This window comes from Microcaecilia unicolor, chromosome 4 (genome assembly GCF_901765095.1).
Source record: "Microcaecilia unicolor chromosome 4, aMicUni1.1, whole genome shotgun sequence".
NCBI lineage: Eukaryota > Metazoa > Chordata > Amphibia > Gymnophiona > Siphonopidae > Microcaecilia > Microcaecilia unicolor.
The window spans coordinates 166,820,454-166,847,771 of NC_044034.1; the positions used below are offsets into that span (position 1 = coordinate 166,820,454).

The 27,318-nt window shown below is 49.3% G+C and overlaps 1 protein-coding gene across 3 annotated transcripts in view; it reads right to left on the minus strand.

Moving 5' to 3' along the window:
- CKAP5 (cytoskeleton associated protein 5) overlaps positions 1-27,318 on the minus strand; it is a 421,631-nt gene that overhangs the window by 267,627 nt on the left and 126,686 nt on the right. For 2 of the 3 annotated variants that reach the window (XM_030200874.1, XM_030200875.1), the window contains exons 13-16: positions 26,493-26,684; positions 20,340-20,447; positions 13,267-13,377; positions 6,824-6,916 (exon numbers count right to left, since the gene is read on the minus strand). In XM_030200874.1, the coding sequence (XP_030056734.1) occupies positions 6,824-6,916; positions 13,267-13,377; positions 20,340-20,447; positions 26,493-26,684 (504 nt within the window). The remainder of the gene's footprint in view (positions 1-6,823; positions 6,917-13,266; positions 13,378-20,339; positions 20,448-26,492; positions 26,685-27,318) is intronic. The other variant, XM_030200876.1, reaches the window with a different exon arrangement.

Below are 27,318 nucleotides of genomic sequence, written 5' to 3' on the forward strand. Positions count from 1 at the left end.
CTGCTGAGACGCTCTGGTCTGGGAAGCGAGGGACAGGAGGTTGTGGGCCCTCGCTTCGGGGAGAAAGGCCTGAGCTGTCTTTGAATTCAGCAAAGCTCCTATGAATTCCAGAGATTGGACTGGCTGGAGATGGGACTTTGGGTAATTTATCACAAACCCCAGCAGCTCCAGGAGGTAAATAGTGCACTGCATGGACCGGAGAACTCCTGCCTCCGAGGTGTTCTTGACCAGCCAATCGTCGAGATACGGGAACACGTGCACTCCCAGCTTGCGCAGATACGCCGTGACCACCACGAGGCACTTCGTGAACACCCGTGGGGCAGAGGTGAGCCCAAAGGGCAGCACACAATACTGAAAGTGCCGTGTCCCCAGGCGGAATCTGAGATACTGTCTGTGAGCTGGCAGTATCGGGATGTGAGTGTATGCGTCCTTTAAATCCAGGGAACATAGCAAATCGTTTTTCTGAATCAGTGGTAGAAGGGTGCCCAAGGAAAGCATCCTGAACTTCTCTTTGACCAGGTATTTGTTCAGGCCTCTCAGGTCTAGGATGGGGCGCATCCCCCGTTTTCTTTTCCACAAGGAAGTACCTGGAATAGAATCCCTGCCCGGGTGGCATGTGCTCGACCGCATTGGCGCTGAGAAGGGCGGAGAGTTCCTCTGCAAGTACCTGCTTGTGATGGGAGCTGAAGGATTGGGCTCCCGGAGGACAATTTGGTGGAGGGGAAGCCAAATTCAGGGCGTATCCGCACCGCACTATTTGGAGAACCCACTGGTCGGAGGTTATTAGAAGCCACCTTTGGTGAAAAAGTTTTAACCTCCCCCCGACTGGCAGATCGTCCGGTACGGACACTTTGATGGCGGCTATGTTCCCATGGATCCAGTCAAAAACCCGTCCCCGGTTTTTGCTGTGGAGGCGCCGGGAGCTGCTTAGGCGCACGCTGTTGACGGGAACGAGCGCGCTGGGACTGTGCCTGTGCCTGATGAGGCCTTCGGGCCGGCTGGGTGTACCTACGCTTGTTGTAAGCGCAGGGCGCAGCCTGCCTGGTCCGGGAGAAACGTCCACCTGCTGAGGTGGATGCTGAAGACGCCCGGTGGGAGAGCTTGTCGAGTGCGGTTCCCCGCTGGTGTAGTTGGTCCACCAACTGCTCGACCTTCTCACCAAAAATATTATCCCCCCGGCAAGGGACATCGGCCAGCCGCTGCTGGGTGCGGTTGTCCAGGTCAGAGGCACACAGCCATGAGAGCCTGCGCCTCACTATACCTTGGGCCGCAGCTCGAGATGCCACATCACAGGTCTCATAGATACCCCTGGACAGGAACTTTCTGCACGCCTTCAGCTGCCTGACCACCTCCTGAAAAGGCCTGGACTGCTCCGGGGGGAGCTTGTCGAACAGGTCCGCCAGTTGCTTCACATTATTCCGCATGTGTATGCTCGTGTAGAGCTGGTAGGATTGGATGCGGGTCACGAGCATTGAAGATTGGTAGGCCTTCCTCCCAAACGAGTCCAGAGTGCGAGACTCCCGCCCCGGGGGTGCCGAGGCGGTATCCCTTGAACTCCGTGCCCTCTTGAGAGCAGAGTCCACGACCGCCGAGTCATGAGGCAATTGAGGCCGCATTAACTCTGGGTCAGAGTGGATCCTGTATTGGGACTCCGCTTTCTTGGGGATGGTGGGGTTAGATAAACGTCTCAACCAGTTCCGAAGCAGTGTCTCCTTGAGGACATTGTGCAATGGTACCGTGGAGGTGGTGATGGATAGTCGAGGACCTCGAGCATCTCAGCCCTCGGCTCATCCACAGAGACCACGGGAAGGGAATGCAGATAGACATATCCCTGACGAAGGAGGCAAAGGAGAGGCTCTCAGGTGGCGAGAGCTTCCTCTCCGGTGAAGGAGTGGGGTCGGAGGGAAGGCCCACAGACTCCTCTGAGGAGAAATATCTGGGGTCCTCCTCCTCCCCCCACGAGGCCTCTTCCTCGGTGTCGGACAAGAGCTCCTGTAGCTCAGACCTCAACCGGGCCCGGCTCGACTTCGAGGCACCGAGTCCTCGGTGGCGTCGTCGAGCGGTGGACTCCTGCGCCGGCGGGGATGAAGCTCCCTCCATCGACGTCGACTCCACCTGTGTGGCGGTCGAGACCGGAACCGCAAGCGGCGCCGGCGTAGAAGGCCTCGGCACCGGGCTAGAGCACGCCGGCGCCGGGGGGCACAGTCTGGCGCATCAGCCCTTCCAGAATCCCCGGAAGGATGGCTCGGAGGCACTCGTCAAGGCCCGCTGTCGGGAAAGGCGAGGGGGCCGGTAGAGGTGCCGGAATCTGCTCGGGTCCAGGTGACGGCACCGAAGTGCTGGTGCCCTGACGTAGCGATACCTCTACCACCGAGGGGGAACGCTCCTCCCGGCGCTGCCGCTTCCTCGGCGTTGAGTCATCTCTGGCGCCTGTAGCCACATGCGCCGTGGGCGACCGATGACGGTGCTTTTTAGCCTTCTTCTGGTGCCCGTCATCGGTGCTCGGCGGTACCGAAGAGGAGGAGGTAGATCCCCCTCGGCCTCGAGGGATCGGGTCCGACAGGGTTCGGTTCCGAGGGCCCTGGGTAGAGGGAGTGACCAGGGCCGATTGCCCATGCGGCCGCTCACCCCTGCCATCTCCGGAGGAACGGCGGGCCAATGGGACCTGTGCTCCTGGGGTCGGTGCCGTCGGTGCCGATTTCATGGACATCGGTACCGGTACCGAAGATCCGGCCGTCGACACCGATGCTGTCGAAGTCGACGTCGAGGGGCCGGCGCAAGTTCCGAAAAGACGGTCCCGAAGAACTTGCCTCGCCACCTGTGTCCGTTTACGTAAACCGAGACACAAGGTGCACGTCTTGGTATCGTGCTCCAGCCCGAGATACTGGAGGCACCAAGCGTGAGTGTCGGTCTGCGAGATATGCCGGCCGCACCGACCACACTTCTTAAATCCACTCGGGACCTTCGAGGACATCGACGGAAAAATCGCGTCGGCGAAGTCAAAATCATCGATGGTGGCGGTAAAAATTACACCTCGAAAAATAAATCGACCGCGCGGCCGCAAAGAGGCGCCCCCGCTAAAAGTACGAGGGGAAACAAAGTTTTTTTTTTTAACAAAACAAAAGAAAACAAAGAAAACAATCAAAGAAAAAAACTCGCGTCAAGGGCGCGATCCGGTTTCCAGGGCTGACAGAGAGACGAACACGGCTCTCTCCAGCGCGGAAAAGAAAAGACTGAGCGGAAACGGTCGCGCACGGGCGAGAAGACGGCCGCGCATGCGCGGTGGGCGTGCCCTGCGTGCGGGACCACCCGCAAAGTTTTGTTCCGGTTGATGGGGGCTGCCATGGACGTCAACCCAGTCGTGAGAACAAGCAGCCTACTTGTCCTCGGAGAAAAAGAACTACAACTTTATGGTTCCGTGATAAGCAGATCTTGAGAAGAAATTCTTACGGGGAATGGACACAAATATTTTATGAAGTTAAAAAAGGGAAAAGGGAATGGGACTTATATACCGCCTTTCTGTGGTTTTTCCAACTACATTCAAAGCAGTTTACATATTATATATAGGTACTTATTTGTACCTGGGATAATGGAGGCTTAAGTGACTTACCCAGAGTCACAAGGAACTTTAGTGGGAATCGAACCCAGTTCCCCAGGATCAGAGTCCGCTGCACTAACCACTAGGCTACTCCTCTATCTGTATACTGATTAAGGAAAATGCATATAAAAGTGTTAACCCATTGTTCAGTTGAAGCCATGTTTCCTCAGAGTGCCAAAGCCTCTCTCTGCTGGAGAACAGGAACTGCCTGTAAGCCAAAAAGAACCTGTCTAGGCTCTGACACAGCCACCACCACGACAGGAGAGTTGCAAGGGGACACGAGAAAGGCGTCTGGAAGAGGTTGACAAAACTCTGCATGCAACTCTGGTAAAAAATTATAGTAACCTGACTCCAATGGAAACCACCAGAATATTGGTCCCCAAACCTTAATTGCGAAGTTTGCGAAGTTTGGGATGTGCCGTTTTCCCCTTGACCACCATCGCAATTCCCCATGTTGTCTGCCCCGAAAGGACTGAAAGAGTTGCCCCCTATTCCAGAATCTATTCTGCTGAAAGCCAGCCACTCTGCCTGGGCAATACCTCTTAAACTCCTGAAAAAATCCCCGACCCAAAGATTGGGAAGTCATCAGTGACCTATCCTCCAGAAGCCTCGGGGTCTTAGAGACTCCCAAATTCTTAACCAATTTCTCCAACTCTTCCCCAAAAAGCAACTTGCTCTTCCTAATTCTTCACAAAGGCTCAGACCAAATCATAAGGTATCTCCTAAAAAGACAGTACCTGTTTCCAGATTGATGACATCCGAAGAATCCTGCAACGAATCCGAGGCTGGTGAATCAGGCAAACATTTGGCCCACCTAAAACATGCACGCGCCACATAACCACTACAAATGGCTGCCTGTAATGCCAAGGCTGAAACCTCAAAGGTTTTCTTCAAAAAGGGCCTCCATCCTGCGGATCCTTCAGAGCTGCCTCACCTTCCACTGGAACCACTGGAACGAGAGCATCTACCTTCTGCAGCTTAAAAGATGTCTAGACCTCTCAGAGGGAGCTGAAAAGTCAAGCCATCGCCCTACCAATGCACAAAGGCAAATCAGGGGACTGCCACTTCACTTCCCCCAGACCTCTGAAGTCCTCATGGTAGGGTAAGGTTTGAGGTGGCCCGCGAATGACCTTCAAAAGTAGGTCGCCTTTTCTAGTCACAAGAGGCTAGTCCTTCGAGAGCTTAAGGGCCTGTAACACCTCCAAAAGCACCCTAGGCAACTCCTAAAATTCTGACTACCGACAGATCCTCCCCAGAGGATCGGCATCCCAGGGATCCTCCCTGTTCATCCCAATGGTGTCTCTGATCCCAGGGAGAGCAAATCAAGTCCTCCTTGAGAAAAACCTCTCCTGGCCCCCTCTATGGGTTTGGAAGCCGGAACACCCCCAATGGTTCCACTGACAGACTTCTCTTCAAACAGAAGGCCTAGAAGAGAACAACAAATTTGGGTGAAGAGAGTGGGAACTGCTGAGGCACTGTGCTTCATAAGAACCTGCAGTTCCTCTGATGTAATCAGGCCCTCAGCTCCCGAGAACCACGCCAGCAGAAAAACACAGTCCCAGAGCCACTTCTCAGAAGAAACCTCGTAACTGGCTGAGGGACTTTCCCCCAAAGTACTCACCACCCCTGAAGAGGTTTGTCCTTAGGCCATAGAATCCACAGGCACTGCTTTATCAAAAACACGCCAAAGGCCGCTGATGGAAGAAACCACGTGGTGAGCACAGCAAGCCGCGCAGTGGTACAACTTTTCAGGGGAGCCATCACTAACAGCTATGATGGCAGTGCTCTGCCACCTGCTTTCCACCACCAAACCAAAACCCCCTGCCCTGAAGAACCAGAGCTGCACCAAATCACTTTACAGATTTTTTCTTTTTTATTCATTTCACCTGAAGGCAGGCACTCAAGGAACCCCTCCTGGAAAAAGTGGGGGAAGAGGAGGGCAAGTGGCATGCTCCTAAAGAAGCGTGCACGGACCTAAAAGGCTGAGACCCTTCGCCGTTAAAGGCTGTGCCTTTTTTTTTTTTTTTTTTTTTTTTTAACTCTGACGTGTAAAGGTTCTCCTATTAATCCTTTTTTTTTTTTTTAAGGGGGCCTAACAAGCACACCCTGAGAAAACCAAGAAGCAGGCTGCACAGGAAAACACCTACCTCTGCTGGGAGATGAGAAATACTGAAGGGGTCGGAGTAGCACAGCACCTTATATGGTGTCATTAGTCAGTAGTTCTCAGTCTCCCTCTGCTGATTGATATACTCACATATTGGGAATGGTCTGGAGAAGACGATAAAGAATAAGCCCTTTAATTAGTAAGGGGGAAAAGAAAATAACTCTATTCAGCTATGGACCCTGTTTCTGGACTCATCTTGGCTGCATACTGCATTAACAGTTTGGTAAGCTAAATGTCACTGAGTATTGAATTACAGCTCTGAGAAATTGGCTTGCATAGGAATGTAGGAATGGAGGCAGAGGGGGGTTGCAATGAACTTACACTAGGTTATTCAAGATTGCATATTTTAAGTTGAATTTAATAAGTATTTTTCATCACCGATTGAATATTGACTTGAACATTCCTCAAAGTTTTTGAATAGTCAGAAGGATGAAAAGGAAACAGCGTATGCTTTCACTCTGCAGCATTTTAGCGGTATTGTTGAACTCTCTAAGATGCCATAAATTTGTTGCTGACAGATCACCAAAATTTCACTTCTGCAGTTTTTCCATGTTACATGACCAGCCTTCCTGGCTACATGCAGCTCCCTGTCCGCAAAGCACAGAAAGCAGACGACTACGTTTCTGGGTCAGTGGAACGCTTAATCTCCAAGCACAAAGGTCTCTCTTTTTCCTCCCACTACTTCCACGACCCATGAATCATGTTGATCTTGATATTTTGAATGCCCCAGTTAAAATTCTAATTTGGCAGATCAGCAAAGGTTCCTTTCAGGTCCTCACAAAATGTAGTTATCAGCATCACCAAACTTGAAAAAAAAAAAAAAAATGCATCCTTGGGACCAAAACAGCAACTGGAGTAATGAGAATTTAAGACTCCAAACATGGTTTTTGGTTTCAATTTCCATATAACAATCTATTCTGTGATCCAGGCTTTGGAGGAAGAAGTGGATGCTAGGGACGCATGACAAACTACATACAAGATCTTGGAACAAAAACCATAAGTACTGAAACAGTATTTATGCTACCTCTATTTATATAAAGAGAAAAGTAAAAGGCTTTTACCTGAAAGTTTGTTTCCTTCCAGCCTGGTTTCTTTGCCAGCATACGGACCAAAGCTTGACAAGGCATGTTATGCCTCTCCATCACCTCAACAGCCTAAACAATGTCAAGAACAACCGTTGATTATCCTTTAGGGAAAGTATTGAAGAATCTAACATGTTGCTCACTTATGTTAACGCTTCATTAAATATGCAAAGCCAACGTTTTTAAATCGCTCCAAAGGTAAAATTATGTATAATCATACCTGATAATTTTCTTTCCATTAATCATAGCTGATCAATCCAAAGACTGGTGGGTTGTGTCCATCTACCAGCAGGTGGAGATAGCAAACTTTTGCCTCCCTATATGTGGTCATGTGCTGCCGGAAACTCCTCAGTATGTCGATATCAAAGCTCCATCCGCAGGACTCAGCACTTAGAGAATTACACTCACGAAGGGACACTCTGCCCAGCTCACCACCGCCGAAACGGGGGAGGGGAATTAACCCAGCTCATCCCCACACAAGTGGGGGAGGGGAATCCGTCCAGCTCATCCCCGCGGAGCGGGGGAGGGACACCACACCCGCCGATGCGGGGGGATCTGGCTTATCCTGCAACCGCAACCGCGGGAGGAGCTGACTGACCCTAACACCGCCGAAGCGGGAGGGTACAAAGCTGCCCTACAGCCGCACGAAGCGGGAGGGAGTGCCGGCAGAATTTTAAGTCTCAATCCAGCCCCGTAAAACGGAGGGGAGAGGAATGCAGCAGCTCACTGTAACACAAACTCGTCTTAACTCTTGAAGAATCCAAGTGAAAAAACTTGAACACGAAGTCTTTCTGAAGTAACTGAAGACTAAACTTGAACCTGAAATGCAACCAGAATAAAAACAGTACAGATATCTGGGAGGGGCTATGGATTGATCAGCTATGATTAATGGAAAGAAAATTATCAGGTATGATTATACATAATTTTACCTTCCATATCATCAAGCTGATCAATCCATAGACTGGTGGGATGTACCGAAGCAGTACTCACCCAGGGCGGGACATTGAAATCCCTGACCTCAACACCGAAGCTCCAAACCGGGCCTCCGCCCGTGCAGCCACAGTCAAACGATAATGCTTGGAGAATGTATGAGCCGAAGCCCAAGTTGCCGCCTTGCATATCTCTTCCAAGGAGACGGATCCGGCCTCTGCCATCGAGGCCGCCTGAGCTCTCGTGGAGTGAGCCTTCAGCTGGATAGGCGGCACCTTCCCCGCGGCCACATAAGCCGCTGCAATGGCTTCCTGGACCCATCTTGCCACTGTAGGCTTAGCAGCCTGCAGACCCTTACGAGGACCTGCAAACAGGACAAACAGATGATCCGATTTCCGGAAATCATTGGTCACTTCCAAGTATCTGATGATGACTCGTCTCACATCCAGATATTTAAGAGCAGAGTACTCCTCTGGGTAGTCCTCCCTACGAAAGGAAGGGAGACAGAGCTGCTGATTCACATGGAAGCGAGAAACAATCTTGGGCAGGAAGGAAGGCACTGTGCGAATAGTCACTCCTGCCTCAGTGAACAGCAGAAAAGGCTCTCGACATGAGAGCGCCTGGAGCTCGGAAACTCTTCTGGCCGAAGTGATAGCCACCAAAAAGACTGCTTTCAACGTCAGGTCTTTCAGAGATGCCCTCGACAAGGGTTCAAAAGGCGGCTTCTGCAATGCTCTTAGTACCAGGTTGAGATTCCACGCAGGCACCACTGAGTGTAGAGGAGGGCGCAGGTGATTAACTCCCTTGAGAAAGCGCACCACATCTGGCTGCGAAGCCAGGGAAGCACCCTTCAGGCGGCCCCTGAAGCAAGCCAGAGCCGCTACTTGGACTTTAAGGGAACTGAGCGACAGGCCTTTCTCCAGACCTTCTTGCAGGAACGCCAACACTGAAGAATTGGAGCAGTGAAGGGAGAAAGTGAGCCTGCTTCACACCACGCTGCAAAGATACGCCAAACCCTGGCGTAAGCAGTAGAAGTAGAGCGCTTCCTCGCTCTCAGCATAGTGGCGATGACCTTGTCTGAGAAGCCCTTCTTCCTCAGATGCTGCCGCTCAATAGCCAGGCCGTAAGACCAAAGGGGGAGGGATCCTCCATCACCACGGGACCCTGATGTAACAGGCCCTGCTCCACTGGCAGCCGCAGAGGATCGTCGACTGAGAGCCTGATCAAGTCCGCATACCAGGGACGCCTGGGCCAATCCGGACCCACCAGGATTACCCTGCCGGGATGCTTTGCCACCCGGTCTAGCACCCTGCCCAACATGGGCCAGGGCGGGAACACATAGAGAAGCTCTTGTGTCGGCCACTGTTGGAGAAGAGCATCTACTCCCAGGGATCGAGGGTCCCGTCCTCTGCTGAAAAAGCGCGGCACTTGGCAATTGGCCGATGACGCCATCAGATCTAGGCTCGGCTGGCCCCAGCGCTTCGTGATGTCCAAGAACGCCTGAGCAGATAGCTGCCACTCTCCGGGCTCCAAGGTATGGCGACTGAGAAAGTCCGCCTTGACATTCATGACTCCGGCAATGTGGGCCGCTGAAAGCTGCTCCAGGTTCGCTTCTGCCCACTGGCAAAGATTCATAGCCTCCTTGGCTAGAGGGGCGCTCTTGGTACCTCTCTGGCGGTTGACATAGGCCACAGCCGTGGCATTGTCCGACAGGACCCGTACAGGCTTCAACACCAGTACCGGGATGAACTCCAAAAGCGCCAACCGAATGGCTCTGAGTTCCAGGAGGTTGATAGACCACTTTGCCTCTGCAGGAGACCATAGCCCCTGCGCTGTCCTTCCCAAGCAGTGGGCTCCCCAGCCCGACAACGAGGCGTCCGTCGTGACGACAATCCACTCTGGGGTCACCAGAGGCATTCCCGCAGACAACTTGTCTGTCTGCATCCACCAGCTCAGCGCCTTGCGCACTGCTGGGTCCAAGGGAAGGTGCACAGCATAATCCTCCGACATCGGAGTCCAGCGCTGCAGCAAAGAGTGTTGAAGTGGTCTCATATGAGCACTGGCCCAGGGCCCAACTTCCATCGTGGCCGTCATAGAGCCCAACAGCTGCACATAGTTCCAAGCCCGAAGGGGAGAGGCTACTAGGAACTGGTCCACCTGAGCCTGAAGTTTGACAATCCGATTGTCTGGCAGGAACACTCTGCCCACTTGGGTGTCGAATCGAACTCCCAGGTACTCCAGGGACTGAGTCGGGCGCAGCTGGCTCTTCTCCCAGTTGATGATCCATCCCAGGGAGCTCAAAAGAGCAACTACCTGGTCCACAGCTTTGCCGCACTCTGCATAAGAGGGGGCTCGGATCAACCAGTCGTCCAGATAAGGATGGACTTGTACCCCTTCCTTTCGTAGGAAGGCCGCGATGACCACCATTACTTTGGAAAAGGTCCGCGGAGCAGTAGCCAAACCGAAAGGGAGGGCTCTGAACTGGAAGTGTCGTCCCAGGACTGCAAAACGCAGAAAGCGTTGATGAGGAGGCCAGATGGGAATATGCAGGTACGCTTCCTTGATGTCCAAGGATGCCAGGAACTCTCCTGCCTTCACTGCCGCTATAACAGAGCGGAGAGTCTCCATGCGAAAGTGCCGCACTTTCAAGGCCCGATTGACCCCTTTGAGGTCAAGGATAGGCCGGACAGAACCTCCTTTCTTTGGTACCACAAAGTAAATGGAGTAACGTCCCTTGCCAAGCTGACTTTCTGGCACCGGAACGACCGCGCCCAGGCGGATCAGATTGTCCAAGGTCTGCTGCACTGCCACAGCTTTGACCGGAGACTTGCAGGGAGAGAGTACAAACCCGTCTTTTAAGGGTCGGCAGAACTCTAGTTTGTAGCCGTCTCTGATGACTTTCAGCACCCACGCGTCTGAAGTTATTGTGGTCCACTCGCCCAGAAACGAGGACAGCCGTCCTCCAATCTGCACTGGGGCGTGGACCAAGACCCCGTCATTGGGTACGAGACCCTGGGGGAGGACCGGAGAGAGCCCCTCCGGGACGGCGGTCTCTGCGAAAGGAATGCTGCTTGGGGGAGAAATTCCTCTTAAAGGAAGAGGGGGCAGAAAAACCCGACCTGCCCGGGCGGTACCTACGGGCTTCCTGAAACCGTCCTCTGGAGGTACCGGGACGAGCACTAGCCCGAGCCCTGACCTCTGGTAACTTCTTGCCCTTAGACGTGCCGAGATCGGTCACGATTTTGTCCAGCTCGACCCCAAAGAGCAGCTTGCCTTTAAAAGGCAACCTAGCCAGGCGGGATTTAGAGGCGTGGTCAGCAGACCAATGTTTCAGCCAAATCCACCGCCGCGCAGAGACTGTCTGAGCCATGCCTTTAGCTGAGGCTCTCAAGACATCATACAGCAAGTCTGCCAAATAGGCTAAGCCCGATTCCAGGGCCGGCCAATCAGCCCTCAAGGAATGATCCGAGGGGGAAGCCCGCTGTACCATAGTCAGGCACGCCCTGGCCACATAGGAGCCGCAAACTGAGGCCTGCAAATTTAAAGCAGCCGCCTCAAAGGACGACCTTAAGGCCGCCTCCAATCTTCTGTCTTGGGCGTCCTTTAGGGCTGTGCCACCTTCCACTGGCAACGCCGTTTTCTTAGTCACCGCAGTGATCAAAGAATCCACGGTAGGCCACAGATAGGCCTCACGTTCACTCACAGCCAAAGGATAGAGGCGGGACATAGCCCTAGCCACTTTAAGGCTCGCTTCTGGGACATCCCATTGAGCCGAAATTAAGGTGTGCATGGCATCATGCACGTGGAAGGTTCTAGGCGGGCGCTTCGTCCCCAGCATAATGGCAGAGCCAACAGGGGCTGAGGGAGAGACGTCCTCCGGAGAGGAAATCTTCAAAGTGTCCATGGCCTGTAACAACAGGTTGGGCAAATCCTCTGGGCTAAAAAGCCGCGCTGCAGAGGGGTCATCCGCTCCATCCGAGCGGGGATCCGTCTCCTCCAAGGAATCCGCAAAGGACCGTTGGGAGACCTCAGACACGCTGCCCTCATCTACATCGGAGGAGACAAATTCCTCCAAGGCCTGGGAATCAACCCGAGGGCGTTTACCTCTGGGAACCTCAACCTCTTTACCAGACGAGGGAGCAGGGGCAGCGTTGTGCATGAGGAAGGCCTGATGCAGCAGCAAAACAAACTCGGGGGAGAAACCCCCCAGACTGTGCACTTCCGCAGCCTGGGCAACAGCCCTAGACGCACCCTCAACCGGCGCTCTCAATAGCGGGGGAGAGACATGCTGCGCATCCAAAATGGCGTCCGGCGCGAAACTCCGCGAAGGAGCCGCGCGGGAAGAACGGCTCTTAACTTTAGCCGCTTCTGTGCCGTCGCCCAAATTAAGGGCGTTCATGGCATTAATGTCTCCAACCTCAAGGGCGGCCCAAGAAGAAGCCGTCCGAGCCGCGTGGCCGGCCAAGATGGCGGAGGCGAGGAGCGGGGGATGGGCGTTTATGGCGGGAAAAACCGCCACGCCGGAGGAAGGACCGGGACATTCATCGGTCACGAAACTGTCACCCAACAAGGGCGAATCAGGCTTTAAGACCCCCGCATCCCCTCTAGAAGCGCTCAAGCGACCCGGGGAGCGACCCTTTGCGCCCTCGCCCTCCGACGCCATATGCCACGAGGAGAAGAATCGGGGAACCCCCTGCCCGCTATAAAAAGGTAAAAATTACCTGCTGTCCGCTCCGAGTTGTAACGACCTGGTGTCCCAGTGAGTAGCTGCAATAGACGCTTAAATAAACGTCGAGATAAACGCCTTTAAAGACGTTCAAAATTTTTTTTTTTTTTTTTTTTTTTTAACGGAGCCAGCGGGAGGGGGGAGAAAAGGAGGGACCTGGCACCACCAGGTTTGCACTTGCTCAAAAGAGCCCTCAACCCCAGGCACTCAACAAAACCTACAAATTAGGCTTGGAGGCCTAGCCAGAGCTGCTGCTGTGTGTGACCACCACCTGCTGAGATAGAGAACATACTGAGGAGTTTCCGGCAGCACATGACCACATATAGGGAGGCAAAAGTTTGCTCTCTATCTCCACCTGCTGGTAGATGGACACAACCCACCAGTCTTTGGATTGATCAGCTTGATGATATGGAAATGTAACTTATTCAGTAAAACCAATAAAAAGCTTTTTAAAAAGTAACCAAAGTACCATCAACATATTTCCATTTCATAAATACATGATTTTACATATTTCTCCAATAAAAATATATATGACAGTATTATAAGAAATAGTGCAGTACCACTCCCAATACCAGAGAAAACCTCAAAAGACTGCTTTGCAGTATTAATTGGTGCAGTTCTCTGGTGCAGTTCTCCTAAAGATCATGAACTCCACGAACAGAATACATTTCCCAATTCCAAGAGCAGTGAGACAAAATTCAACTACTGGTATATAAACTCAATCATCCCTCTCTCGTGTTTTTGCTGTGAAATAAACAGCAAATACCTTTTGAAATTCTTCCATGCTAGCAAGTCTTTCCTTCCAGTTTCCACTATCCAACTGCGGTAAACAAGTTGCTGGGAGAACAGAGGCTGCCTTTTCTTCACAAGCTTCAATCTTTAATAAAAATAAATAAAGAATCAAGACATTTTAATTGCGAGTTTAGCAGTCTGCCCCTCTAAGCATGCCTAGTTAAATGGTCAGATCAAAGAGCTGTGTGCTACTTGAGTGACTGAGCTCGGTTAATCCTCATGACTTTTCAGAGAGTTTCCTTTTCTGGTTCCTGAAAATTAGGAAAGGGGTCACCAGGTCAATAAGAATCAATGAGACCAAGGTAGCATAAAGGCTGTTACTGTGAAGTCTTATTCCCATCACTGTTATAAAAGCACACGTGGCTGACAAAACAAATCCAGTATATACCAACCCTGTGCCATATAGTCTGACTACATTTTCTTAATGGCTTACAATCATTAAAAAAAAAAAAAAATTCCTGGTAGCTCATCAGTTAACTGCACTGCAGCTACAATGCTTTTTTTTTTTTCTCTTTTCTTTTGAAGATGCAGCAACATGAAGAAGTATTTTTTTATTCAGGCCAGATGCACAAAACTTTCCATGCTAGCAACATGTAATTTTGACCAGTTCTAGCTGATTTAGCGAGCACAGTATAACAAGAAATGCACAAAGGGGCTGTGCGTGTCTTTTACCATTCACAGTAGCATACACTGTGAATCATATGCAAATATATTACAATCAGCTAATTATATTCAAATGTGCATTCTGAGCAATGCACAGAATGCAGCCCCTACCTTTTACGAGGAAATTTTAACGGGAGCTGTCATAGCATGATGGTGGCTTCTCGACGGAGCAGTCTGCTGTGAGCATTTCCATTAATATTTTAAAAGACAAAGAACTGTGAGCTTCATGAACTCATCTAACACAAGTGTTTTCTTTTAAAATGAAGAAAGTTGAATTTAGGCCTTACCTGCTAATTTTCTTTCCTCTAGATCCTCCAGACCGTTCAAGACGCTTGGGTTATGCACTCCTACCAGCAGAGGGAGACTGAGAACACTAAAACTTATTATACAAGTAGCCTGTGCAGACCTTCTACTAACCAGTAAAACAGTAACAAAGCAGAGGAACAAAACACCTCCACCTAAACAAAACCACTGAATCCACACTCAGATCTCCTCCCCTTAAGATGGGGGAATTCAACTGAAGATAGGCACAAACGGTACCACAAACTGCCCTTAGTAAAACTCCAGGACCGAAATCACAGGAGCTACTAGAAATATCAGCAACTGAAGTCTAAAACAAAATATCATATTGAACTGTCCGATACACTGGGTGGGCTCTTGAACGGTCTGGAGGATCTAGAGGAAAGAAAATTAGCAGGTAAGGCCTAATTTCACCTTCCTCAGCAATCCTCCAGACCGTTCAAGACGCTTGGGACGTACCAAAGCAGTAAACACATCTAAGGGTGGGACCTGCGAAGCCCAGAGGACAGGACTGCAGCTCCAAAACTGGCATCCTCCCTTGCCTGTACATCCACTCTGTAATGTTTGATAAAAGAATGCAGGGAGGACCACACCGCCGCTCTACAAATGTCCACCAGTGGAACAAAACTACTCTCTGCCCAAGAAGCCGCCATCCCCCTAGTGGAATGTGCCTTGAGCCCCACTGGCACCGTACGGCCATGCAATATGTAAGCCGAAGAGATGGCATCCTTCAACCACTGAGCTATAGATGCCTTAGAAGCAGCTGCTCCCTTCTTGGGCCCCCCATGAAGGAAAAATAACCTGTCCGAAGACCTGAATTCCTCCGACCTGCGCAAGTAAACCTTCAACACTCTGCGCACATCCAATTTCACCAAACGACGCTGAGAAGCATCCCCCGTCCGGTCCCCCAAGTCCGGCAACAAAATCATCTGATTGACATGAAAGGAGGATACCACCATAGGCAAAAATGAAGGCACTGGATGCAGCGAAACCTTTTCCTTAGAAAACCACAGAAACAGAGGCCTAAATGAAAGAGCCTGAAGTTCCAAAATCCTGCGAGCCGACGATATAGCTACCAAAAAGACCACTTCATAGTAAGGTCTTTTATCGAACAAGACTCCAAGGGCTCAAAAGGAGAACCCGCCAAAAAGTCAAGAACGATATTAAGATCCCACTAAGGAACTACCGGCTGCTGAGGAGGACGAAGCAACTCCACCCCCCCAAAAAAACGGACCTCATCCGGGGAAGACGCAACTGACCTGCCCTCCACCTTACCCCGAAAACACGCCAAAGCAGCCAGCTGCACCTTCAAAGATGACAATGAAAGGCCCTTCTCAAAACTATCCTGCAAGAAATCTAAAATGCACGACACAGAAGCTGTCGAAGGGACACACGCCCGGTCCCCACACCAATCTTCAAATATGTGCCACACACGCACAGAGGCCAAAGACGTCGAACGTTTGCGAGACTGCAGCATCGTCTGAATCACCTGAGGGGAAAACCCTTTCCTTCTCAACCATTCCCTCTCAAAGGCAACACCGTAAGAGAGAAACGAGCCGGATCCGGCATGACAATTGGACCCTGACACAACAGCACCGAGCCCCCCAGCCGCAGAGGCTCGCCTTCTAACAAGTGTATCAGATCCCCGAACCACGGCTGATGCGGCCAATTCGGAGCCACCAACACCGGACCCGCATAACATTCTACCCTCTGTAGGACTTAACCTATCAAGGGCCATGGGGGAAACACTTACAGCAATACCCGCTGAGTCCACGAAGGACCAACGCACTGATTCCTTCCGCTCGCGGATCCCAACGCAGACTGAAATACCGAGGAACCTGAGCATTCTGTGCCTACGCCATGAGATCCACTACTGGCATTCCCCACTTTAGAACTATCTGGTCGAACACCGACCGGTGCAGAGACCATTCTCTGGGGTCCAACATGTGTCTACTTAGAAAATCCGCGTTCACGTTGTCCACCCTGGCCACGTGCGCCGCCGAAATCTGCACTACATGCCTTTCCGCCCAACTCATGAGCACAGCCGTCTCAATTGCCAACCGCGGACTCTTTGTACCATCCTGCCGGTTGACACACGCTACCGCTGTTGCGTTGTCAGGCATGACTCTTACCGCCTTTCCGACCACACTTGAGCAAAACGCCAACAGAGCTAGCCGAATCACCCTCGTCTCCAACCGGTTGACAGACCACTGAGCTTCCTCCATCGACTTCCGCCCCTGCGCGGACTGACCGAAACACTGAGCTCCCCAGCCCAGCAGACTAGCATCCGTTACCAGAATCACCCACTGAGGAGGTTCCAATGGCATGCCATTTTTCAGATGGGCCGAGCACAGACACCACTGGAGACTGCGCCGAGGAGCCCCCCTCACTGGCAACCGTCACTCCAAACTGTGTACCTGGGGAGACCACCGGGACAACAGAGCCGCCTGAAGCTGACGCATATGCGCCCTGGCCCATGGTACTACCTCTATTGTCGCTGACAAAAGGCCCAGAACCCGAAGGTACATTCGAAATGGAATAACTCCTCATTCCCTGCTTGTGCCGAGGAACGGGTACCACAGCTCCCAACTGGGTTAAGTGACCCAGAGTCTCTTGAATAGCCTTAAGTTACAAGGAGAGGAAAGAAACAGATCCGGCAGCGGATGCTCGAACTCGAGCGCATAACCATCGCGAACGACCTCCAGCACCCACTGATATGATTTGGGTCCACCCCTGATAAAACAGACAAAGTCGCGCCCCAACCTTCACAAGGAGGACTTACCATTTCCGGCACCTCCGGAGGAGTCCCAACCTCCTCAACGACCCCCTCGAAAGGACTGCGTCCGCTGGAACAACCGGCTTTTAGAAGGAGATATAAATCTGCCCGGCCTGTACCGCCTCGCTTCCTTAAACCGACCTCTAGCCGAACCACCTCGACTAGCCGCCTTAGGCCGTAATCTGGCAACCGTGAGACCTTGGTATGCCCAAGACCACTCATCAGTTTATCCAAGTCCTCTCCAAACACCATAGAACATTAGAAAGGTAGAGAACACAACTTTGCTTTAGAGGCCGAATCTGCCACCCAGCCCCTAAGCCAAAGAGCCCTGCTAGCCGTCACCGCCAGAGCCATATTCTTAACTGAAGCCCTTAGCAAATCACAAAGGGTGTCCGCCAAAAACGAAGACCCCATCTCCAATTTGGCCAGGACCTGAACCAAACCAGTCCTATCTGACGCAGGCTCATCCAAGAGCTTCTCCGCCCAACGGAAACAAGCTCTGGCTACCAAGCCCCCACACACAGAGGCTTACAAGGTCAAAGCCAACAAATCAAAGCTGCGCTTCAGAAAAGGACTCTAGCTTCCTATCCTGAGGATCCCGTAAGGCTGTACCGCCATCCACCAGAATGGCCGTAGCCTTAGTAACCGCCGTAACCACAGCATCCACAGTAGGTGGTTTAAGCAGGGCCAAATCTTCCTGAGGCAAGGGATACAGCCGCGCCATAGCCCTAGACACCTTACAAGCAGCCTCCGGCACAGACCATTCCTGAAAAACCATGTGTCTAATGTCTGAATTCATGCGAAAGGAACGGGAGGCTCTCCGAATCCCCTTGATCAAGGGATCTACCTGGGGTCCCCTCCGCAGAGGGAGTGGCCGCCGGAGCAAACTTCAAAGTAGAGATCACCTGATCAACGAGCTCTAACAACTCCTCCTTATGAAAAATGCGACCCACTGAAGAATCTTCCCCAGGCCTTAGCCCATCCTGATCCTCAGACTCATCTAAGAGATCCTCCTCTCCTGGGTCACTCCAAACCTCTGACCCAGGCAGAGAAAGTTATCTCCATAGGCTCCGAAATATCCACCTGCGGGCGCTTAACTCCCACTGAGCTAGCAGCCTGAGAGGGGCCAGCTCTCCAGCCATTATACAGAGACCAAACAAAGTCAGGGGGGAAATCAGACCCCCCCTTGACTCTGCTAAGTCCCAACAACACTTCCCGCAGTCTCCGCAACGGACCCCCCTTGCTCCCGAGGCGGCAGGTCCATCGCGTGATCCGCGGCTAAACTAGGCGCGCTTCCCGCCACACACGGGTCCCCCGGCACCAGTACGGAATGAAACACGGCTCCGTCAAGGCCAACACGGGACGCGCAGCCAAAATGGCCGCGTTTCCGGCCGTTGCCGGCCCGGAATGTGTGGTCAAATCAACGCCCAACACCTCCGCTGACTCAGGGGAAAGCACGGGGGGCAAGAGCGCTGACAACGTATGCTCCCCACAAAATTTACATTGGCCACCTTTCATCTGAACGCCACGCTTCGCGCAAAACAGACACCTCGCCAGCTTAGACATAATCGTAAACACAATAAAAACAAACAGTTGCTTTGTGCTCTGACAGACTAATAGGCAAAACCGCCTAAGGCAAGAACGCCCCTGAAGACGTTTTATCTCTGGGCTGCCACAAGAACGGCCAAAATAGCTGCCTTTTAAAAACGTTTCTTTTTTTTTTTTTTAAACCTCGTTGCTGATGCCTAAACGCCTCAAGGTTACAGAACGAGGTCTGTAGCTGAGGTCAAGCAGTCCTCCAGAGGAAGAGCACAGGGGGAGGGACCCGGCCACCCAGGTGTGACACCCCACAGGGAATAAGAAGCCCCTTAGGACTTACACCCTGTAATAGAGATCCAAGTGTGGATTCTCTAACATTTACAACCCAACCTAGAAACCCCAAACGGGCCTACCAGACTGAGTACACTGCACAGGCTCCATACATCTACCCTCTGCCGAGACTAAGAAAATACTGGTTAGTAGAAGGTCTACACAGGCTACTTGTATAAGAAGTTTCAGTGTTCTCAGTCTCCCTCTGCTGGTAGGACTACATAACCCAAAAGTCTTGAACGGTCTGGAGGATTGCTGAGGAAGCACACATTCAATGATGTGGATAACCTATTCTTGAAAATGAAAAAGTAAAAGCAACTGGTACAGTAAAACCAAAGCAAGGCAGCCACGATCAATACTCTCTTCCAAAGTTGTCTTGGAATAAAAAATAGTCACTTAGTTTTGTTTTTTTTTGTTTTTTTTTTGGGGGGGGGGGGGAGAAAAAAAAAAAAAAAAAAAGATACACAGCTTTCATACACTCAAATTATTGCTTGTATGCGTGTACGAAAGCTGTATGTAGCAGTGAAATGCTGTAGAAGTGACGCGCCCATAGTGCACGCTGCTGTTCTACAACTGACTGTCCTATGTATGCGCTCTACAACTGACTGTCCTATGCATGCGCTGATTAGCAGGTGGCTGTTCTACTCATGGTGATTTCCCTACTGAGCTGTTTGTTGAAAGTGCATGCAGATCGTTTGCATACAATTTCCTTCCGGCATTGCTCGCTTTTTAGAACTTGGTAACTTTTTCTATCTATCTAAAAGCCCATGATTTTTTGTGGGGGCTCTTGTGCATCTGGCCCTCAATGAAAACAAGCTGCTGTTTTTATTTCAACAGAAGTGGTCAAGACATCCAACACAACTAGTTTAAATGGGGAGTGGGCTGGAAAAAATACACCAAGGAAAATTCCAAGTACAAATCAGGTGGCTCCTCTTCATTCCTGGGAGGGAGAAATAAGAAATAGGGCTACATTTCTGAAGTAGGCTGAGAAAACAAAGGCTGTTTATAGCTATTCTGCATGCTGTTTTAGATTAGTCAATTTGAATTTTGCATTTCTCACCTTTCCATCGATTTTCATTTAGAGCTGCATTTCGATTAAAATTTTTAACTGCGATTAATCGCGTGGTTGAAGGGTACGTTATCCCCCCCCCCCCCCCTTATGACTCTAGGCAATGGAGGGTTAAGTGACTTGCCCAGAGCCACAAAGAGCTGCAGTGGAAAAAACAAAATTATACCATTAATTGCTATTAAAATTTTAATTGAAATGCAGCCCTAGTAAGAAATGAATCTACTCTTTTGGATATACCAGGTACTTCCTATGACCTTAACTATCCACTGTCCAAGAGGAAAGCTAGACTTGATGGACCTTTGGACTGACCCCGCATGTTTTATCTTACCTTCCTATGTAAGAAGTCAGGAAGTATAACTGCAAAACTTACTGAGAGTTCTTGTTCAAAGATTTCTTTTGAATCTGTTACTTTCTTGCCCTTAGCTCCGGCTCCACCACTAGTTGCACCTTTAGCCTTTTTAGGAGGGCCACTAGTCTGCTAGAAAAGAAACAGAAAAAAAATATCCAAGACTTTGTTTAAAAGATGAAGATGAAATTAAAAATCACACCATTCTACTTACTCCATACATATCTCTGGCACGATACTTCCCAGTACAACAAAGAGAACATCAACTGACTGATACTGCAAACCTGTCTCAGTAAAACTATAGTGCCCCAGAGACAAGTTCCACTTTGGAAAGTCAGTATTCATAAAGAGAAAATCGGGTCTTACCTGATATTTGTTCCATTAGTCCTTCCCACTATTCCAGAACCTATGGGATAGCCGTATCCATCAACCAGCAGGTGCGGATAGAGAAATGAAAACTGAAGTGAGACATATCAATCTCAGCATCCAGTCCAGCTTCTCAATATTTATGTATACAAGCAGTAAGGAGAAACTCAGAACAAAACACCTTAAACAACTCATTAACCTAACACTAACCAGACCAGCAAACGTGTGGACTTCTCACATCTGGACAACTTGTACAGAACAAAAGAAATGCAGGAAGCACCATGCAAGGTGAGAGTCATTATTTGACCTATTACTTCGCACCAACTAAACATCTCAGAAACCAAGGGCAGGCCTTTGGAATAGTGGGAAGGAGTAATGGAAAAAAAAAATCAAATCAGGTAAGATATAACTTATCCTTCCATTACGTGGTTTCCCACTATTCCAGAACCTGTGGGATGTTTAAAAGCAATCCCTAGAATGGGTGGGATCCTGGCACCAGTGCCCTGAGGACCGAAGCCCCAAAACTGGCTTCTGAGCACGCACAATGTCCACCCTGTAGTGCTTGGCAAGGTTCCACCATTGACACAGCATTTGAAAGGGAGGCCACAAACGACCCACATCCTGCAGGGATCGAATGATATCTGAGTGAACTGCATGAGACGCCTTCTGTAGTCGGCCCCTGAAAAACAGGCCAAAGACAAAACCTGAACTTTTAGAACCCATTGCCAATCCTTTCTGAAGGCCTGTCTGGAACAAAGCAGAGAAGGAAGAAAGTATCTGGAACATCAGTCCTTGAATGTCCTCCACACCCTCGCATATCTCATGGATGTAGAGCATTTCCGAGCCTGAAGCAAAGTAACAAACACCAAATCAAAATAATGGCCAAGCTGTAAGACCAAAGGGGCATAGATCCTCCATGACCACCGAACAGTAGATCATGTATCTGTGGAAAATGAAGAGGACCCCCATTCAACAGTCGAATCAGGTCCATGTACCACAGCCTCTGCGATCAATCTGGGGCTACAAGAATTATTCGACTCTGCTGCAAAGTAACCCTTTTCAATATGCAGCCTACCATGCCAAAAGGAAGACAGACATACAGTAGATGTGTCTCCGGCCAGGGATGGTACATTCTTTCCAATGGCTCAAGAACTGGGGAACTGGCATTCTGTTTAGTCGCTATCAAGCCCAGAAGCGGAGAACCCAATTGGTCCACTATCAGCTGAAAACTCTGGCTGGATAGTTCCCGTTCACCTGGGTCCAAGGAGTGTCTGCTGGGAAAGTCCACCTTCTACATTCCTCAATGAGATCTGCAAAGAAGCAGAGATTTTTCTCCAACTCATGAATGAAGCCACCTACACCACCACTGGCCGATGTGTAGGATTACCATATGGCTCCAGAAAAAGGAGGACACATTGATCCAGTCCGGGTTTTGCTTCCATTGAAAGCAATAGAAGTAAAACCCAGACTGACTCAATCTGTCTTCCTTTTTCTTGAGCCATATGGTAACCCTACCGATGTGGATCCCGTCTTGCTTGTTGATTGCTCACTGATATAAGCCACTGCCATCATATTGTTGGAGAAAAAAAAAAAAACTTGGACCAGAGCCCTGGCCAGAAATAGAGCAAAGTCACAATAGGCAGTGGTTCCCAAACCTGGTCCTGGAGGCATCCCAGCCAGTCAGGTTTTTGGGATATCCAAAATGAACATTCATGACATATCTGCATGCACTGACTCCACTACATGCAAATCTCTCATGAATATTCACTGTGGATATCCCAAAAACCAGACAGGCTGGGGTGCCTCCAGGATCAGGTTTGGGAACCACCGACGACATAAGGCATTCATAGAAACATGATGGCAGATAAGGGCCAAATGATCCATCCCAGTCTGCCCATCCTTACCCTATGTGTTCCCATGTGCCTGTCCTAAGCTTTATAAAATTCTGACACAGTCTTTGTCTCCACGACATCTACTGGGAGGCCATTCCATGCATTCAGCACCCTTTCTGTGAGAGTATTTTCTTAGATTCCTCCTAAGTCTATTTCCTTTCTTTGAAAAAGGCTCTCCCCTCCTGTACATTAATGCCACTTTTTTTTGAACATCTCTATCATATCCTCTTTCTCCTGCCTCTCTTCCAGCGCATACATGTTGAGGTTCTAAGCATTATCCTTATATATTTTATGACGGAGCCCATTTACCAATTTTGTAGTCACCCTCTGGACAGACTCCATCCTGTTTATATCTTTCCATAGGTGCAATCAAGAATTACACGCAATACTCTAAATGGGGCCTCACCAGAGACTTACATAAGGACACTATCACCTCTTCTTTCCTGCTGGTCATCCCTCTCCTTATGCACCCAAGCATCCTTCTGGCTTTGATCGTCACCTTTTCCGTTTGACCACCTTAAGATCATCAGACAAAGTCAAAGTTTGGATCTTATACATCGGCGAATTTAAAACTAAAGGAAGTACATCTTGTAAGAACTGCCGCATGGACAAGACTATTCAGATAAGTGGTGATTGATAACATAAGGCACTGTGTAGTGCTTGGAAAAAACTTTACCTGGAAGACTCTATGTCATGCAAAGCAAGGCGCCATAAGCCTGGATTAGAAAGACTATAACATATACATATTTTGATATAACAAGTGATTATTTGAATTGAATAGTTCAATGTCAAAATTTATCCAGCAAGTTTGATGAGAGTTTCTGGGTGCTGTAATGAATGTGGAACGAGAGTTCTGAGTGAGTTTTAGGGCAATATATGTATTAGTGTAAGTTGATATAACAAAATGGTTAAAAAAATGTAAAGAAGTACATCTGGAGTACTTTGTGATAATTAAATTTTAACTGCCAGACCCTTGACCATTCTTCTAACGTTTGGAGATCCCTTCTTATTGTTCCTACTCCCTTCCAGGGTATCCACTCTATTGGCTATTTTCGTGTCATCCGCAAAAAGGAGTATATGTCCAGATAATCCGCCACAAGCGGAGAACTCGAACGCCCCACGAGAGAATACAGGTATGGGAGAAAGTGTGATGTTTGACCACGGAAAACCAAAGACTGGAAGGATAGATTCTTAAAACAGTTGTTTATTGATGAAAAAAAGACTCGCCACAAATGTTGTGTTTCAGCCGTTAGGCCTGCATCAGGAGTCTCAGTCGACGGAGAACAGCTGATACAAACGTTTAGAAGAACGTAGTAAGATGATCGATGGGGTTGGTCTTAGTTAACGGAGAACAGTTGATGCAGACGGGTTGTCTATGTGCAAGTTCTTTCAGAAAAGGTCTTTTTAAAGATCAACCTCATTGATTATTACACCACGTGCTTCTACACGTCTGCATCAATTGTTCTCCGTTAACTAAGACCAGCCCCATCGATCATCTTACTACGTTCTTCTAAACGTTTGTGCTTCTTCGCCTTCGCCCATCATAGAGACTCCTTGGTACCGATGAGGAGGACATGGAATCCTCACGCCTCCTCGGGGCCGGGCCCGACGAAGGTCAGTCACAGGGGGACTGCATAGCAGGAAGCCTTGAGGCAGGTGGAGACCCAATCGATGCCTCACTGCTCCCAGCGCGAATTGGTCTTTCATCAGCCATTACCTCCGCTCCCTACGTTGATGCTTCCCTCGATGTTGACGCCGCCGACCTCAGTACTGATGTCGAAGGACTGGACCGAGCCCCAAAAAGCTTTTCTCGTTTGGCTTCTCGAGAGACAGACTGCAAGCGGCAGGGCTATGGTTGGGCCCAGGTCACTGGATACACCAGGCATGGGGGTATAGGTACCTGAGATTGTCTGGTTGCACCGAGTACAACGTTTGAAGCAGCTGGGAGTCTTCAATGACATGGAAGGAAAAACGGCTTCGGCAAAATCAAATGATGCGACTGTGCCTGTTAAAAGAAAAAAGGCACAAAAATAAGGGGAAAAAAACCCTGACCATGTGGCCTAAAGCCAGCCGCGTTGAAAAAGAAAGGAAACTTTAAAAGGGAGAAAAACTAACAAAAGTAAAGGAACTCTTACTACTTTTTTTTTTGAATGATAATAAAAGGGAAAAGGAAAAAAAAAAAATCTAACAAACTAAAACTCTCCTGGGCTTGAGAGGAGCAGTGAAGTAAACACCACAACTCGACGTGAAAAAAAAAACAACCGAGGGAACGCGCTTACGCGACGGGAAATCAGTAAGGATGTGCGGTGCGAGCTGCACACGCACCAGAAGACTCTGGCAAAATTTTATTATTTTGCTTCCAAAATGCCGATTCCTGTGCCGATGTGGATGTCGACCCACATGTGAGAACAAGCAGCCTGCTTGTCCTCGGAGAAAAGGCTTTACACTCAACCAACAGTCTAGACACATATGTATCTAATATATCCTCTTCCTACATAGGAAGGCTGCCATTACCACCATTACCTTGGAAAAGGTTGTTGGGAGTCATAGCAGATCAAATTTCAATGCTTGAAAATGGAAGTGTTGCTTCACAACCACAAATCTGAAGAACCTCTGCTGGTAAGCGTTGATGGTGTAAGTAGGCTTCCATCAGATCTAGGGGTGCCAAACTCATTTTACCACTACCATGACAAAGCATAGGATTTCTAGTCAAATGAAAACTTGTCTTTTTTTTTATTTTTATAGTTCAACATTTTTATTGATGAACTTCCAAATTATCACCACATTCCACAGTTCAAGTTTACAAAAGATCAATCTTAAGTAAGCAAACAAATAAACATGTGGGCCAAGTGGCGGCTTACAGTCATCAAACATTTTTATCATTTCTCCCCCTCCTCCTCCCCCCCTCTACTACAAATCAACATCTTCCATGGCTGTATCCTGATAAGAGCACAGGGACCGCCACTACTGTATCCTGATAGAGCACAGGGACTGCCACTACTGTATCCTGATAGAGCACAGGGACTGCCACTACCATTTGTAACAGGCAACCCAAGATAGATCTCAACAGTTCCTTCAGAGCTTGCGACATGAGGAGATTAAAAAAAAAGCATCCAAAATGGTATGGGCCTGTTCCAAGGTGTATCCATTCCTTATGATGTCAGAACCAAAGGATTTGATATTGCTCTGATCCACTCCCTGCAGACAATGGTTAGTCAACCCCCCCCCCCCCCCCCCAAACCAGTATTCCTACAGCCACCGTCTCTGCCTCCTTCTGCTGCCCCTTCCCCAAAAGGGAAAGCAGCTCTGGTGAGTCATGGGAGCTTGATCAGCTTTACTTGCTCTAACTAGTCTGAAAAAAAGTTTTAAGCTTGGGTAGCTCCTCTGAGTGAACTCAGAGTCTTCATTTTGAGGAACAGAAGCTCATTTTCTCATACTGACATGTACAGCACTATCACGGCCATCAGGAAGGCTCTGCAGCATGTTACTGGGCAAAGTATTAGACAAATACTTTGGTCCAACATGCATCTACACTTCTTCACACACACTGTAGCATGGCAGTTTTGAGGCTCCTGGAAGCCAAGAGAGTTACCCTGTTGTGTACATTTCATCATTAATCTAATACTGACATTTTTATTCCGCTTTACCAAGGTGGCTCAATGTGGATCACATAAAAACAACATAACATTAAAAAAATAAAAAAACTTTAAATATCTAAGATCTAATTCAGAGTACAAAGCTTATGCTTTGCAGTTTGCAAGATCTCATAACCAGAACATAAAAATGGTCATATGATACTTCTACAGAATACCCTATTCCCTCAGCATGCTCTTGTATACGCCCACCACAAACGAAAACACAAATGCAACAGAAAGAAAGCTCTAAAAAGGAATTTGTACCCCATTATTTCCCAACTTACCTTGACTGTAGAAGCCTTTTTAGTGGGTACTGAAGATTTTCCTGGTTCTTTGGTATCCTTATCACCAGAAGCTCCTGAAGATGCTGGTACCTTTCCAGAAGTAGAAGCTACTTGTTCCTTTTTCTCTGTTGTGGCCACCCCTCCTGCTTTCTTGCCATAGGCCAGCTCCACTTTTTCACAGCATTCTTTAATCTAAAGAGGAATGGATGAGGGACAAATCATTCAGCTGTATAACACAGTAAGCCAGTGGTTGCCAGACCTGGTCCTGGAGTCACCCCAACCAGTCAGGTTTTCAGGATATCCATATCGTTTATGAGAGATGTGCATGAAGCGAAGGTAGTACATGCAAATCTCTCTCATGAATATTCATTGTGGACATCCTGAAAACCTGACTGACTGCTGTTTGGTAAACACTGCAGTAAGATAATTCACATTCATAATTCAACCCTATGGGTATGGGAGGCAAGGGATAAACACATACCAGAGAAAGTGTGGAAAAACCTTTGATTGTATTATTCTGAATTTACTCACTCATTCTCTTAAAGGAATGCCAATTAGTGCATAATTAACTGCACATACTTTCCTTGGTTTACTCTTTAAAAGTTTATGAAGTTTTCAATATACAGTGCTGAGAAACTTATCAGCACAACTGACTCAGATTCAAGCAGGGGTGTAGCTACCATTGATTGAGCATGGCAAAATGCCCAGGGGCACCCAACAGCAGGGGACACCTGCAGTGATGAACCCTCCTTCCCTCCCCACATATCTTGCATCCCCCTCCTTAGCCGTCTGCCACCGCCCCTCCCCCCCCCCCCCCCCACGGGTC